Source organism: Sorghum bicolor, chromosome 6 (genome assembly GCF_000003195.3).
Source record: "Sorghum bicolor cultivar BTx623 chromosome 6, Sorghum_bicolor_NCBIv3, whole genome shotgun sequence".
Taxonomy (NCBI): Eukaryota; Viridiplantae; Streptophyta; class Magnoliopsida; order Poales; family Poaceae; genus Sorghum; species Sorghum bicolor.
The window spans coordinates 33,974,381-33,988,658 of NC_012875.2; the positions used below are offsets into that span (position 1 = coordinate 33,974,381).

Here is a 14,278-nt window from a genome sequence, read left to right on the forward strand (position 1 = left end):
GGTACGTTGTTACCTTAATAGCTATACTACTTATGAGAAGCCCAAGAAGAACATGAATAGGAGACACCACTCTCAGCATCAAAGGCAGCAAGCCATCAAAGAAGAAGGGGCTGATCAGGAAGAGGACGATAATGAAAGAGAAGCTGCCCTAGAGGCCAAAGAAGAAGAGAAGTTTCTAGATGAGAAACCATACGAAGAGAAATTGAGAAGCAAGATAGTGTGGAGAAAGAAAGAGATAACACCACCAAGCACTCTAGCACAAGAAAAGGGATAGCTATCTCCCAACTCACCAGATAGAAGAGGAGAAATAAGGGGAGGACTCTGTCCCCTCAAACACCCCTCAAGTGCGTGATCGAGCCAAAAGGTCCGGTTCGACGAACCTAAATCTCCAAACCCTCGCTGAAAGGTTACATCGGTAATTATCCTCATATTTACTTCCCTGCATAGTTTCTACTTTAGCATATTTATTTTCCACATTCAGTCATAAGCATTCAACATATTTATTGCATTGAAAAAAAAATTTATTTTGTTGCACTATAGCATTGCATCTAAAAACCCTTAAGCCCCATGTGAATAAGTCTCGGCTGTTTACTATGGAGGCATAAAGTTAAATTTGCATTTACATACAAAAATAGAAAATCCAAAAATATACTGAGATCTTGTTAAAAATTCCTTAATTGAAAACTGATAAGGTTTCTAAGACGCACACGGCATAAATGGTTTTACCACTAACTCTTAATCTGTTCCACTAGCTTTATTGTCTGTTTGAGTTAAGGCATGATTCAACAGGAATATCTTGGAGTTTTTACCCACTCTAGGAAGACCTCTTCATCAACCATCTACATTTAGAGACCTAGAGGAACGGAGAATATCTACGCTATCAAGACTCAAGATGAACGACTACGTTAACATCCAGTTTGGGGGAGGAACATCCCCCATGTTTCTAGCTAAGTATCTATTTCCTTATGTGTGATTTATTTTTGAGAAGATAAGTAATTTAAAAAACAAAATAAAAATAGTCTACTATATTCATGAGTTAATAAATTTTTAGGTAATAAAAAAGAGAGTGTACAAGTTTGTTTTACCTGCCCTTGAATAATTAAGCTCTAGATAATCTGTTTGCATGGAGATGGTGAATAGTTTCTCTGTCATAATTCCTTTCAAATGCTTAGTGTTTAACCATAGATTCTCCCGAGTTCAGGATAAGATTGTTTTGACATGAAGATTTACTCTAAACCTAAAACCTGTGGGTTGCAAAAAGCTTGATCTAAGTCTAGGTGCTTGACAAGTATGATATGAAAAGGTTTTGAGCTGTTATTTATCTTGTTCCTAGTGATACGAGAGTTCTAGAGATTTCACTGTACCATAGCTAACAATTAGCATCAGACAACAGTCGCTAAAATATAGCATTAACTAGCTCAATAAATTTATCAGATAGACCGCCAAATCTACTATTGCGTTTTGCCTTTTCATGAAATCATAAGTCGACATTGCAATACTAGTGTGTGCTCTTTTGTGCAACCCTTGAAGCTTTGCTCTAGTATTAAGCTTGGGAGGCAGCCTGAATTTGATCACTCGTTCAGTTTCATGGCTTTGAAAGAAGGCTTCACGTGTTCGCAATAGTAGTACCTGCTTGTTGAATCTCCTACAACTAAAAAGACTAAAGAATGGACAACTTTTGGTGCGACTTTTGCCTTCGTCCGTCTGCCTCTCCCCATGCGTCCGCGTCCCCGTTTTTGGAAACACCCGATCATTGTGATCCCCTACCCCTTCTCTACCGCACCCCATTCCCCTCCAATCCGCAACAAATGCATTCTCCCCTCAGATCCGCAAGAGACGCGCCTTGATCCCCGCGATTCCCCACAATCCGATGCCCCGATCCCCTCCCTGGACGTCCGATCTCGGCCATGGCCGCGAGCTATCGAGCGCCGTCGCAACCGCTGCCATGAGCGCCGTCGCAACCGCCGCCACGAGTGCGTTGTGACTGCTGCCACATCCCTGGACGAGATCGCTGTCGGGACCACCACCACCTCCGTGGACGAGAGCGCCGTCGGGACCAACGCCACGAGCGTCCGAGGCCGCCGGTGGCAACCGTGGTATGCAAACGCACGGCTCCCCCTTCCATTTTCCCCCTCCCCTGACTTCTTGGATCCGTCAATAACAACCGTCTCAGTGCGTTGTGTGAAATACCACTACAATCTGGTGAACAACGCCGCAACCCGTTCATGTGCATATGGATTCGATCTTGTAGTGTTCCTCCCCAAGGACTGCAGATTCATGCCTATTCATTTACCCCTAATCTTTCATCATATGTTAGTTGTGGTTGTTATCAAATAAGAAAAAAATAATTTTGACAGCTTATCAGGAGCCTGCGATGTGATACCTTGGCCATGGATCTTGGAAAGGCACCTCTTTATTTTGTGTGTCTTATATGTATCTCGTTTTCTGATGTCTTGCTCGTGGTGGATTAGTGTTTTCTTGTTCATTTCTTTTATTTTTGTTGGATTGCATGCTCTCCAATCTGCTTTTCTTCCAAAGCCTTTTAATCTTTTGTCACTCTGTTGCTAACACGGTGAATTGATTTTTAGATCAGGAGTTGGGGATTGTGCTGCTCTGCTAAAAGTTTGAAGAACGTGATGTTGTGGTGTTTTTCTTGTTAGAGTTTGCACTTTGAGTTTTGAGTTTCTGTTCAACTGCTCCTATGCGGTTGTTGTCTTCTCAATCCATCTCAACAACCATGGGTGGGCAAACAGGCAGAGGCAAGGTAATGAAATGAAATATCATAGATAAGAACTCAGTAGGTGAAGCAACAAAAGAGAAGCTACTGGCGTCTCATCAGCAGCAACAGTCTCCAGTGATGGTCTTATACTCCCCTACACCGGCCTCTGAAACTGGTCAATGTCCTTTCCTTGCTCCCCTCTCCTTCCCTGTCTCTCTGCATATTTTTTTCAGAAAATCTCTACTTTATTATTTGGATGCATCAGTTTTACTTTGGTAGTGATTAGTTAGTGCTTGTTAATTAACTATTCCTATTTGGTTACTGCCGAGGGAGAGAGTGCCTGCACCTGCAAATACTGTTAGTTTGTTTCTAAACTGAAAGTGTGCAGTGTACCTGAATGCTACTACTGCCAGCTCATGGCAGATTTAGTTTGTTTCTAAACTGATATAGTGTGCATTGTGCTTAGTTTGATTGCAGTTCAGTTTAGAAACTAGCAGTTCTATTTTTTGTGATTGCAGTCCAGTTTCAGCTATAATCAATGGAAAACTGGATAGCGCTGTTGCACTAATCTGCTGGTGAAGTGATTCTGTTAGTGATGTGCTTTGCCAAAAATATTATATGCCTATCATGCTATAACTAGAGATAAACTAAATGACACTTGGTTCTCATTCCTAAAATTTTTTTACTGAATAAATTGGGGAAATTCTTCGTGTATGGTAGACATGTCTTGCTTCCAAGGATTGTTCTTTTATCCAGAGGCTGCGTCATTGTTGCTGTGTCCATAACTCCAGATTTCTGAGTAAAATGTTTTTTACTCGCTTCAATTGTTTATGTACTATTCATTGGGAGACGGTATGTTGCGTTAACCTTGATGCATCCCAAGTTCTATCATGATAAATTAGCTTATATTCATGAATAGATGAAAGATACATGTGTTCCTTTATTTATCAGTTAGCTTCTATATAGAATTCAGATTATTTTTGCTTCAGCTCAAATTCCTATAGATTTAACAGTTCCAAGTCCTTCAAATTCATACTGATCTCATACCGCTTAACTGAATATGGGGTAGTCGTATCCTTGTGTATCGAGGGTTTTGCATATTTTGCACATGTTTTTAGAAGAAACTGTGGGATGAGAAACACAAGGTAATTAATATGAGATTAAGGAACTGAATGGGAACCCCTTTTAAGAGCTTAACTATTATTTATTTATTTTGGGAGCCTACGAGAATATGTTGAACATATTGACTATTTGATGTGCACACATGAACCTTTTCATATCCTTAGCGTAAAGATTGATAGAAAGAGATTCTTGAACTTCAATATAGTGTCTCTTTTACAAGTTCAGTGTGTGGTCTCATAGTAATCTTTTAAGCTATAATAGGTTGTCTTTTCTTTTAATTTGTGTGAGATTCGAGCTAATTTGTCGTGGCCTATGTTGATCTATTCATGTAGGCTAAGGAACCGTCGTTGGATGACCTCGCCAAGTTGTACGTGACGCGACGCCAGCCACTCCTACACCGGCCTCTGGAACTGGTCCATGTCCTTCCCTTGCTCCCCTCTCCTTCCCTCTCTCTCTGCATATTTGTTTAGAAAATCTCTGCTTTGTTACTTGGTTCTCATGTCGGAGAGGATGCAACAGTTTTAAATTGGTAGTGATTTGTTACTTCTAGATAACTGCTCCTGTTTTGTGTTTGAATCATACGCTTCTGAATGCTAGATAGAAAATGTTGTGACAGCACCTGCAATTTCTTATTGATCTAAACCTGAATTTTCTTATTGAAGTAAACAACATGATTGCTTGTATTTTAGACAGTCAAGTTGCTATTCATGTTATTTTCAGCGTATGATGCTTCCTAGGTTATTCATGTTAATCAGTGTGCTTTAAGGTGCACAAATTGTGTATAGTATTCATGTTATTTTCAGCATATTTAGGACAGTCAAGTTGCTTTCAATGTTATTTTAGGACAGCACCTGCAAGTACTGAGCCCTGAATGCTACTACTGCAAGCTCGCAGGCAGAAATAGTTTGTTTCTATACGAATATTAAGATCTTTGCCCTACCACTTGATGCAATGGCACAAGACAAGGAGGCCAAAAAGATGGAGAAGAAAAATGCTAAAAAGAATACCATAGGGAAAAAAACATAAGAATGTGTTAAATAAAAAAGATAAGGATAAGAGGAGGCCTAGGCTAGCTTCCCTTTCCCTTCGTATGTGGTGGTAATCGAGGACACTGAGGCCCATCAAGTGGAACAGAGCCCGTCAGGCATTCAGGCGTATCTAGCTTTCCATCCCTCCGTAGGAGTGTATAAAGTATGTGTCCATTTTATGTACGTATTAGACACTCTGTATTATTTGTTTTTTTGGTAAGGCGGCCACCAAGGCTCACCATATATCTGCCTCTGCCACTGCTCAATATTTTCATGAATATAAGTTCAAGTATATATAAATAATTTCACATGGATAATACTACTATCTTAAAAGTCTCGTAAAACTTAAAAAATCTCTAATAAAACCTTAAAATAAAGTATGATATACTCACTGTGTACTGGCCCACGCCATCAATACTATCTTAGTTGTATCATGAAAAGGTCTATAAAGTAGAGTTTGTGAGACTGCGACGTCGTGCTCTCCATGAATATGTTAATTTCATAAACTCTGTAGTATATATTAATGTTATTTTAATGTTGATACTTAAATTTTACAAAAATATTATCTTATTGTGCTATCTGTGTATTTTTAGTGCATACTGTTTACTATCCCGTAGCAACGCACGGGCATACTACCTAGTACTAGTAGTATAAGAGAATGCTTGGATCTGAATGCAAAATTTAACTTAGGTTTGGCTACTTCATGTATATGTGCAATTCAGTATTTAGCATGTACATTGATTGCTCCCTACTTCATGTATAGTGTGTTCTGTTAATTGATTGCTCCCTAATATTCAGAACATCTGCACATTTTTTGTTGTCAAAAATCCCTGGCATGGTTATACCAGGCATATATTAAAAGAGGATGACTTTACAAGGTAGTTATGTACAAAATAAATTGAAACAACTGGAAAAACCTGAGCCGAGAAGAAAGAAAACCTGCACTATAAGATGCATTATTTTCATTCTAACAAATGAAGTTATCCATCCTCAGATTGACAAAACAAATTTGCCCATTTATCTACAGCAGGATAGCGTTAGATGCAACAGTGCAAACACTTTCTAAATTCCTGATCCTTATTTTTCCGATAACCACCGGTCTCTTATTAGAAATTTAGAATTCAGTGGAACTTCAATGGTTTACGAGCTATTGCCAAAGGAAAAAGTTGCACTTTGGCAAAAGGTTTGTTCTTTGATCCATTTGTGATTTTGTAAAGTAATGTCTGTCAGTCTGTGTTCCAGGCATGCCAAACTGTGATTCCTTGATAGCAGCGTAATTTGAATGATACAACAGATTAAGGATATGCACAATCAGAGGGCCACCGACAAAGTTTTCAAGTAATTGGACATCGCAACAGTAACAATGTTGACAGTCCAGCAAACACTGTGAGATCAAGTGTAGACAGAAATCAGCAATTTGGGAAGGACAAACCAGTCCTGTATATTTTTGTCCACAAAACGTCCTTCCATCCTGGTTTCAGTATTTCAGAAATGAAAAGACAGATATGTACACGCACCTTCGTGGCCCATTAGAAACTTTTCTCCCTTTCTTTTTACAAAATCATAATTTGACATCATAATGCTAGTTCACTTTATCCTTTTGCTCCTTTTCCTTTTTCTTCTTCCTGCAGCTTGTGAAGCTATGTTTCCAGATTAAGTTTGGGAAACAGCCTGACCTCGATGACTTCTTTGATTTCTCACTTCTGCGACAAGTCTTCATGTGTTCTTCAGCATGGACTGCGCTACTTTCCAAATCGCTACTAACATCGGTGACACTGTCATCATCCTCGTCATCATAATGTTGCTTCTCCTGAAGAAGCTCCAGAAGTCTCTGCTTCTTTCGAACCAGAGAAGGACCCGATCTGTCCACCAGCATCCGCCCACTTGAGGGTGTTAATCTCGGATGATCTGGTGTGCCGCCTCTTGATGGAGTGAAATCTTCAGCCAATATGAAGAAACATGTCAGAAGAATGAGAAAAAATTCAATTCCAGTGCTCCAGCACATTTGTGTCTAGTTCATGTTTCTTTACCTCCTCTCACACTGTAGAAATCATCTTCACTGTCGGAATCTAACCAGGGCCTTGCTTCGAAAAACAACTCATCTTTGCTTCCTGGCCACATGGAGAGACGCATGTTACTATGTTAACAGAACAAAATTAAGCACAGTTTGTCTCCTATCCTACGTTGATATATCAAAGGCAAGTGCAGAAGTGCTGTTGCAATTGAAACAGAGTAACAGACATAGAGCAATGTTTTGCAGCTACAACTTCACTAACAAGGTAAAGCAAGTGCGTTGAAATACAAGAAACTGTTGTGGTAACATTGAACTAAAAAGAAAATTCCCAAGGATAGAGAGTTGCTACTTTTAGCTATTACTGTCAGAAAAGCTGAAAAGCTTTACTTTTTTGGTTGTGATAGAGTGGGTGTAGAACTGTAGATATTATCATTGAATGTCTAATGTCTAGGGAGTGCTATTACAAGGTAGGTTTTTTTATTGTTAGGGAAAGAAGATTTGTGCAATTGACTTCTAGAATCGAAAAGTATATTTGGATACAAATTAATTTTTATTTTGTCCAATAATAATTGGTCATAATATTCAGGACAGCTCACATTTAAGCGCCTGTTGCAGAATATACGACGCATTCGTTGGGAAGAAATAAAGTTGCGCCTCCTCATCAAGTTTGACAAACAGAGAAGGTAGTACAACCTCGCCCGCCCCATATAGAAAGAAGGCAATGAAATAGGCCACGGGACAGCATTAAGTCAGATAGTGCAGACCACACTCGTCTCCCATCCTTAGAATTCATCGGCATTAACGATTTCCCATAGGACGGTCGTGCGTTCCTTTACCTTCTTCTTCTTAGGCTCGTCAAACAATCAGGTGACCTAACGCACGAGCTAACTGTCTTGTTCTTGGTGATATGATCGTCCATCCTGACCACTCACCACCCCATGAACAGTAATCCTACCAAACAGACTCGACAGCTTGTATTATGCTGCTGCGAAACATGCCGGGCCAACTAACACGATGGAGTCTTGCGCGTGTCCAGGTGCCAAGATAACATAGTTAATTTGATTCATCGCTCTTTTTATCTTTTGGCATCGATCCTTAACAACCCCCACCAGACCCACTAGTATAATTACGTGTTTCTGTAAACAGGCTAATTAAATTGATGATCATTTTTATAAACAAAAGAGAGAATGAAATAAATACAGTGACGAACATAAAAATTGTGGCATTGTGAATCCATATCATATCCCTGCCGTTAAGCAGTGACAAAGATAGATTATAGCCAAAGCAGATGTGATTCCTGATAACAGACAGACGCGTACCATTAACCGAGCCGTTGTTGCAATCTGCGCCTGCTGCGACGGCGGTTACCGCCGCCCCAGCACCATCCGGGTCGTCCGCCGCCGCCGCCGGCTTGGTGTGGGAAGAGGCACTCTTGCCGACGATCTTGAGCAGCGTCATGTCGCCGCCGCCCTTGTCGCGCTCCGGGGACTGGAATCTCGAGGCCAGCAGCAAGGAGAGGGGGTGGCGCGAGAGCCAAGCACTCAGAACTCCACAGAAGGCGGCCAGGCCAGGTGATGACCGCACCGCACCGTACCGTACCTAATGCAGCTGGCTGGCTCTTGCTCTCGCAGAGGAACGCGGCGCCATGGCAGAGAGCAGAGGCTGGAGGATGGATATATGGTGGTGCGGTGCGCCGTGCGCGCGAGCAAGCAACTAAGCAAGCGAGAGAGAGGGGATTGACGGAACGGGCCGCGCTGGCGCTGGCGCTGGCCCTTGCCCGGTGTGGTTTTGCCGTTGTGATGTGTGGGTGGTGGTGGAAATGGAAGGGAGGAGCAGGGCCACGGAAGGAAGGAATCGTACGTCGGGGTCGGATTTGAAGCATCTCCATCGCGTGGTACATACGGATACGCCGTGCCGTGGCGGAGGCGGAGCATTCGCTCTTTGTTCTCACCGTCCAGTCTAACGCGCTCTCCACCGTGGTTGGGACTTGGGAGCCGTTTGCGTGGTGGGCCACACGCGGGCATGCAGATTGATCAACACAACACATCCCAATCCCATTAGCGCGCGCGTGGATCAGATGATGATTTCGTTCGTCAAATAATCTCGTCCACTCGGAATGATTTGTCGAAAAATTAATGATTAAACTCAACAAACATTAATTATTATCTGCTTCTAAAAGTGCTGCTGCTCAGCTTCTGCACTGCACGACCAAATTTTGGGAACAGGCAACGCGCTGTGTCTGTGTGTGCTTGCTTCTAAAGGACTCGAACGAAGAGTGTATATATGTATATATGCATATAAATACACCCACCACCGTCCACACGTTTCTCACGGATCTTGGAATTCTGCCTGCTCCTCCGCCGGAACCCACCGCCACGTCACCCCAAATTTTTTCGGCCATCGGATCCTCCGTCGGATGGTCCTGATTTGTTGGGTCAGATTTTACCAGAATCTGATTCTCCTACTTCAACTTACCTTCTTGGCTTTTTCTTAGCTTCTTTCTGGCTTCTTCCACTTCTCATTGGAATCCACCCAAATAGATATATACTCAGTTTTGGCTTCACTTCCCGAAAGCTTCTCTTCCCCTCCTCTCTCTTCCTCGTGTTCGCTCTCTCTCGCTCTCCCTCTTCGACGCGTGCAGGGGGCGACGGCGGCTGCGTGCGTCTTCGGCGGCGGCTGGCGCAACGGCGGCGCCCACCATCCTCCTCCTACCCAGCCCTCCCTCGCCTGCCTCTCATCTCCGTCTCTCCCTCCCCTTCCTCTCTCTCTCTCTCTCTCTCTCTCTCTTCCATTCTCTTCCCTTCCCTTTTGAGATGGCTGCTGCTACGAGGCGGCGGTGGTGGCCAGGGGCAGCCGGCGTGGTTGGAGCCTAGCACCCCCTCTCCCACATCTTGCGTGCGGAGCACCTGGACACCTTCTCCCTCTGCTCTGTTTGCTCGTGTGCTACAGGTGCTACAGGAAACCCTAGCTGCCTATTTTCGAGCAGGTCGCGTTCATTCTATTGGTTCAGTTGTTGATCAGTTTGATTAGTTCATGGTTTGTTCTGTGAGTTCCGATTTATTTTGATGGGTTCAGGTTCGACTTCCAGATGTGCTGATCCTGCAAGGTCGTTAGTTTATGGTTTCAAGTATGAATTTATATTTGTATTAGTGGGTTCAGGTTCAATTTCATACCTATTCTATTTTGATTGCGTATATTAAATATGTCCTTATCCTGCAATCCAATATCCTTAGGCTAACTTTTTTTTGCCTTTATCAAATAAATAGGGGCTTCGTGCTCTGTTTCTGAATCCTCACAGATTCATGATTTTGAAGTGAAGGTAGCAAATGTTTTTGCAGGATTGGCATTACGTATTAAAGTGCAAAGTCGTTAGTTTATGGTTTCAGCTGTGAATTTATAGTTGTATTGAGGTCCAATTTCAGACATATTCTATTTTGACTAGGTATATAAATGTGTCCTTATCCTGCAATCCAATATCCTCAGGCTAACTTTTCTTTTGCCTTTATCAAATAAATAGGGGCTTCATGCTCTGTTTCTGAATCCTCACAAATTCAAGATTCATGATTTTGGAGTGAAGGTAGCAAATGTTTTTGCAGGATTGGCACTACGTATTAAAGTCAGGATATTGAAGAAGGCACTATCTGTTACCTTGCAGCAGACCGGGTATATTTTCCCTAACTGCAAATCCTATTTCAAATCCATATATAATCAGTAAGTCTTCTCAACTAGCAATGCATTGGTTTAGTACTAAATGTTTAAAACTCGCAACTACCGTTGAATTGTTTTCGTACACTTTCAAGGAATCCCTTATTATTATACTCTGCAATACTGATTGAGCCATCAAATATGTGATTCATTTTCCTACTGAATCCTGCACCAGGTTGGCACACTTTGCCTCTGCTCTTCGCTAATCAGAGTGGATTCCATGAGCATTCTCTATTTATTTCACCTGTGCTAGGACACCATATCTACAGTTTGTTGTGAATCTCGTATTGATACACTGCCTATTGTGAATCTCGTATTGATACGGTGCCTACTTTCCGGTTCATTCATCTTGTCCTTTTTTATATTGATTGGTGGAATGTTGCCACACTTTGCCTCTACATATAAGTTATAGTCTCACAGGAGATATGACCACCTATTGAATCAGTTCTATTTTAGCTCAAAGTAATATTGTGTCGTGTTAATTGCAGTACTGTAGTATCAGGCCTAGCGATGATTCATGAGTTCTCAGCAAAAGATAATAGAAAATGCATTCATACCTATAAATGCTAGAAGCATTACAATTGCTAAAAGTAACCATATACAATTGCCAAGCCAGGATCAAACCTTATCGTGGAGGTGGTGGTATTTTTTTTCATGATTCCCTTTCCCACGAGTTCCTTAGTTATGTAATAAAAAAAATTGGTCAAGCTCTATTTATTCACGATATTCTTCCTAGAGATGCAGCAAATTGCTACTGTGTCCAATTCCAAAGGGTTTAGTGGTCTACCAGGAATTCTGTGCCTGGCTCATATGTTGGGATGCCTGATTCCAAAAGGGTTTAGTACTCTAATGGAAATTTTATACCTGCCAGATATGTTGGGGATAGTTTTGGAAGCGTGTCTCTATTAAAGCTTGGTTTCGCTCAGATATATTGGGGATAGTTTTGGAAGTGTGTCTCTATTAAAGCTTGGTTTGGCTCAGAGAATGCCTAGCAGACATGCTAGATGGGATTCCTTGTACTGAATCTTGTCGTACAATGTTGCTAAACTAGAAATATATGTCTACCATTTTCAAAGCAAAATTTGTCAATAAATCTTATTTTTTGTATTTTTTCAGTAAGTGCTTATATTTAGAAGGTAGCACTACTCAGACATTTATTTAGTTTCCAGAATATTTTTTGTCAAAAGAGCATCCATAAATTCAGGTGGAGCACTAAAATTGTTCCCATTTTGGATAATTAACTTTCGCAATGAATCCATGGTCAGTGCATTTCATTTTGCTGCCTGCTTACCTCTAGATTTAGTCATTCGGTTGTCCATTGCTACCTCCCTGTGCAGTTTTTTAAGCCCACTGAAGCTAGCAGTACCAGCTGGTCTACTTTCCAAGAAGTTTATCTTCTCAGTTACCCTCACCGAACACTCATATACCTCTAGGTCAAGGAGGCAATACCTGATCAAGTCCATTTTAGATAGACCGGACGGGCATACCTCATCATTAAATATTGTTACCTCTGCAGCGGCTGCACAGATTGTTCCAGTTCCAGTAACCAGTTCCATACAACCAGCAAGTTCACTTGGTACTCCAGAGTACGCAGCCTGAACCACAGCCTGTATCCTTTGACTGTGGAACTAAATCGGTATGTTATATTGCCTCGTTTTAATTATTGACTGTGGAACTAAATCGGTATGTTATATTGCCTCTTTTTAATTATTCATGCTCCGTTACATACGTCTACACCTGCATAACCTATTTTCTGATTTCATACATAGACACCTGCTCCAGCAGCTGTCCCAGATGATACACCTCTAAAGGATCTTATCACCAAGTAAGTCACACTGACATGAAAATTACCCAAGAGAAAAATAGCTTTGTTTACCTTTCCAATTGTTTCCAAAAAAGTATTGTTACCATATGATTTAGGTCGCCAACAGGAACATCACACGCTCATAGGAAACTGTTTCGAGAAAACACTCTCACTGAAAAGGTGGGTTCATACATATCTTCTGCCCTGAACCTCAAAACTTTAGCACAGCAGAACTTAATAGACTATTTTGCTTCCAATTTACAGGAAACCATAGCGGAACAAAATTTGAACGCAAACGGAATCATAAGGATAACCACAATGGTCCAATTGATCCACTACTGCAGGCAAAAGAAAAAAAAGGTAAAACTATAAGCCCACCAATTTGGCTTAATTCATTCGGCCATATCCGATTGCTCATATATATGTATATAACTCACGGAGCTAAATATGTTGCCTCCAAGCATTAGTCAAAGGAGAGTTCTGACAGTGCATCTTTTTTTTACGAAAACTATTGATAGGAAAATGCCAGGCAAATGCATTAATATAAAAGAGCAAAGTGCATCTTAGATTAATGCCCAAGCCTAGACAAACATTATATGTCTCATTTCTTTTCTTTGTTAAATAGCTGCAGTTTATATGCAGCCAACTGCTCCTCAATCTAAACTCAAGCTATTTTTTTTAAAAAAAGAACTAGAGAGGTTTGCACCCCTACAACAATAACATTAAGAAAGGCAAGCAAGTTGTTACAGAGCAACTAGAAACTAGAAAGACTAAAAATACGATCAAAAAGTAGGACCCAAGAAGAAAAGAATCAGGAAACCCCAAAAAGAAACTAAGAACACCAGTTCAGAGACTGCTCGCAGCCTAACTACTGAAGATTTGCAATCCATTGGTTTAACCCTGCTAAGTGACTACGTTCAAGCTAATTGACACATATATACCATGTTCAATATTCGTTGGCTCTTCTAAGTTCCTTGCAAATTTACTGAAATTATTTGCCAACCTCTGTCTTTTTGTGTTCCTTAGGCCATTTATAATTGATATAGTACCTCACGGTTATTGTATACCTCAAAATCTTCCTTCTCATATAATCTGTTTAGTTCACAAAAAAAAATTGTTCACTCAATAAATTTTCCTATCTGTGACATGTGCAGGGAGATACTTGAATTTAGATGATCTAGACCAAGAGAACAAAAGGTCGATACTTGAATTTAGATGATCCAGACCAAGAGAACAAAAGGTCTTGCTGCAAAATAACCAAGAAACTGGTTTCGAGACCCACTGATTGTATAAGGCATTGCAGTATTAGTTAGTTGAGACTGTCCAAGACTTTCGTAAGCTTATGTACTCGCTTCTAGGCTTGTCCAGTGTATATTATTCAGGCTATTATGCTTTGATCTCCTGGATATTACTTAAGATGCCCAGGTCCTGTCCAAAATTTATATGCCTATCTATTCATGTACTTGCAAGAAGCATATATGCTACCCGTACTAATATACTCCAGTATGCATGGAACTCAATATGCTATCATGTTTTTAATTTGAATGGTTCAATGTCTCTCAGTTGTCATCTGCCAAAAGCTGAGCCATCCAAGAATAAACCAAACTATGATCCATTGATTAGACAATAGTCCATTCAAACACCGATTGACCTGTAATGTATCAGCGTTGCGTTCCCTGAAATGAATACTCGCGAGTTTGCACGGGCGCGCGGATGCGCGCGCCCCGGTACTAGTGCTATATACGCCGCTCATATTTCCGCTCTCATCTCATCAACAAACATTCCAAGCTAGCTACGCTCCAGCTGAAGGCGCCTACACAACGTGCTCTAGTCGTCTCTCGTGGAACTCAGGGGATAAATATATGCGCACGTTCGATCCCTGCTGA

The 14,278-nt window shown here is 41.2% G+C and overlaps 1 protein-coding gene and 1 long non-coding RNA gene across 31 annotated transcripts; one reads left to right on the forward strand and one right to left on the reverse strand.

The window, feature by feature from the left end:
* LOC110436330 lies at positions 1,689 to 13,937 on the forward strand. 30 transcript variants are annotated; one of them, XR_002454199.1, is made up of 10 exons: positions 1,690 to 2,096; positions 2,589 to 2,894; positions 4,174 to 4,254; positions 7,499 to 7,566; positions 10,480 to 10,546; positions 11,926 to 12,224; positions 12,358 to 12,413; positions 12,509 to 12,572; positions 12,657 to 12,752; positions 13,547 to 13,937. It is a non-coding gene; the product is annotated as an uncharacterized LOC110436330 (long non-coding RNA). The 30 variants fall into 30 exon arrangements; XR_002454207.1 differs by having other exon boundaries at positions 12,105 to 12,224; XR_002454187.1 differs by having other exon boundaries at positions 1,689 to 2,096; positions 10,480 to 12,224.
* Positions 6,269 to 8,837, reverse strand: LOC8070794 (uncharacterized protein At3g27210). Its single transcript, XM_002447628.2, has 3 exons — positions 8,203 to 8,837; positions 6,900 to 6,980; positions 6,269 to 6,807 (listed from the first exon to the last, which is right to left on the reverse strand). The coding sequence occupies exons 1-3, from the start codon at positions 8,339 to 8,341 to the stop codon at positions 6,452 to 6,454; spliced, it is 576 nt and encodes a 191-aa protein (XP_002447673.1). The 5' UTR covers positions 8,342 to 8,837; the 3' UTR covers positions 6,269 to 6,451.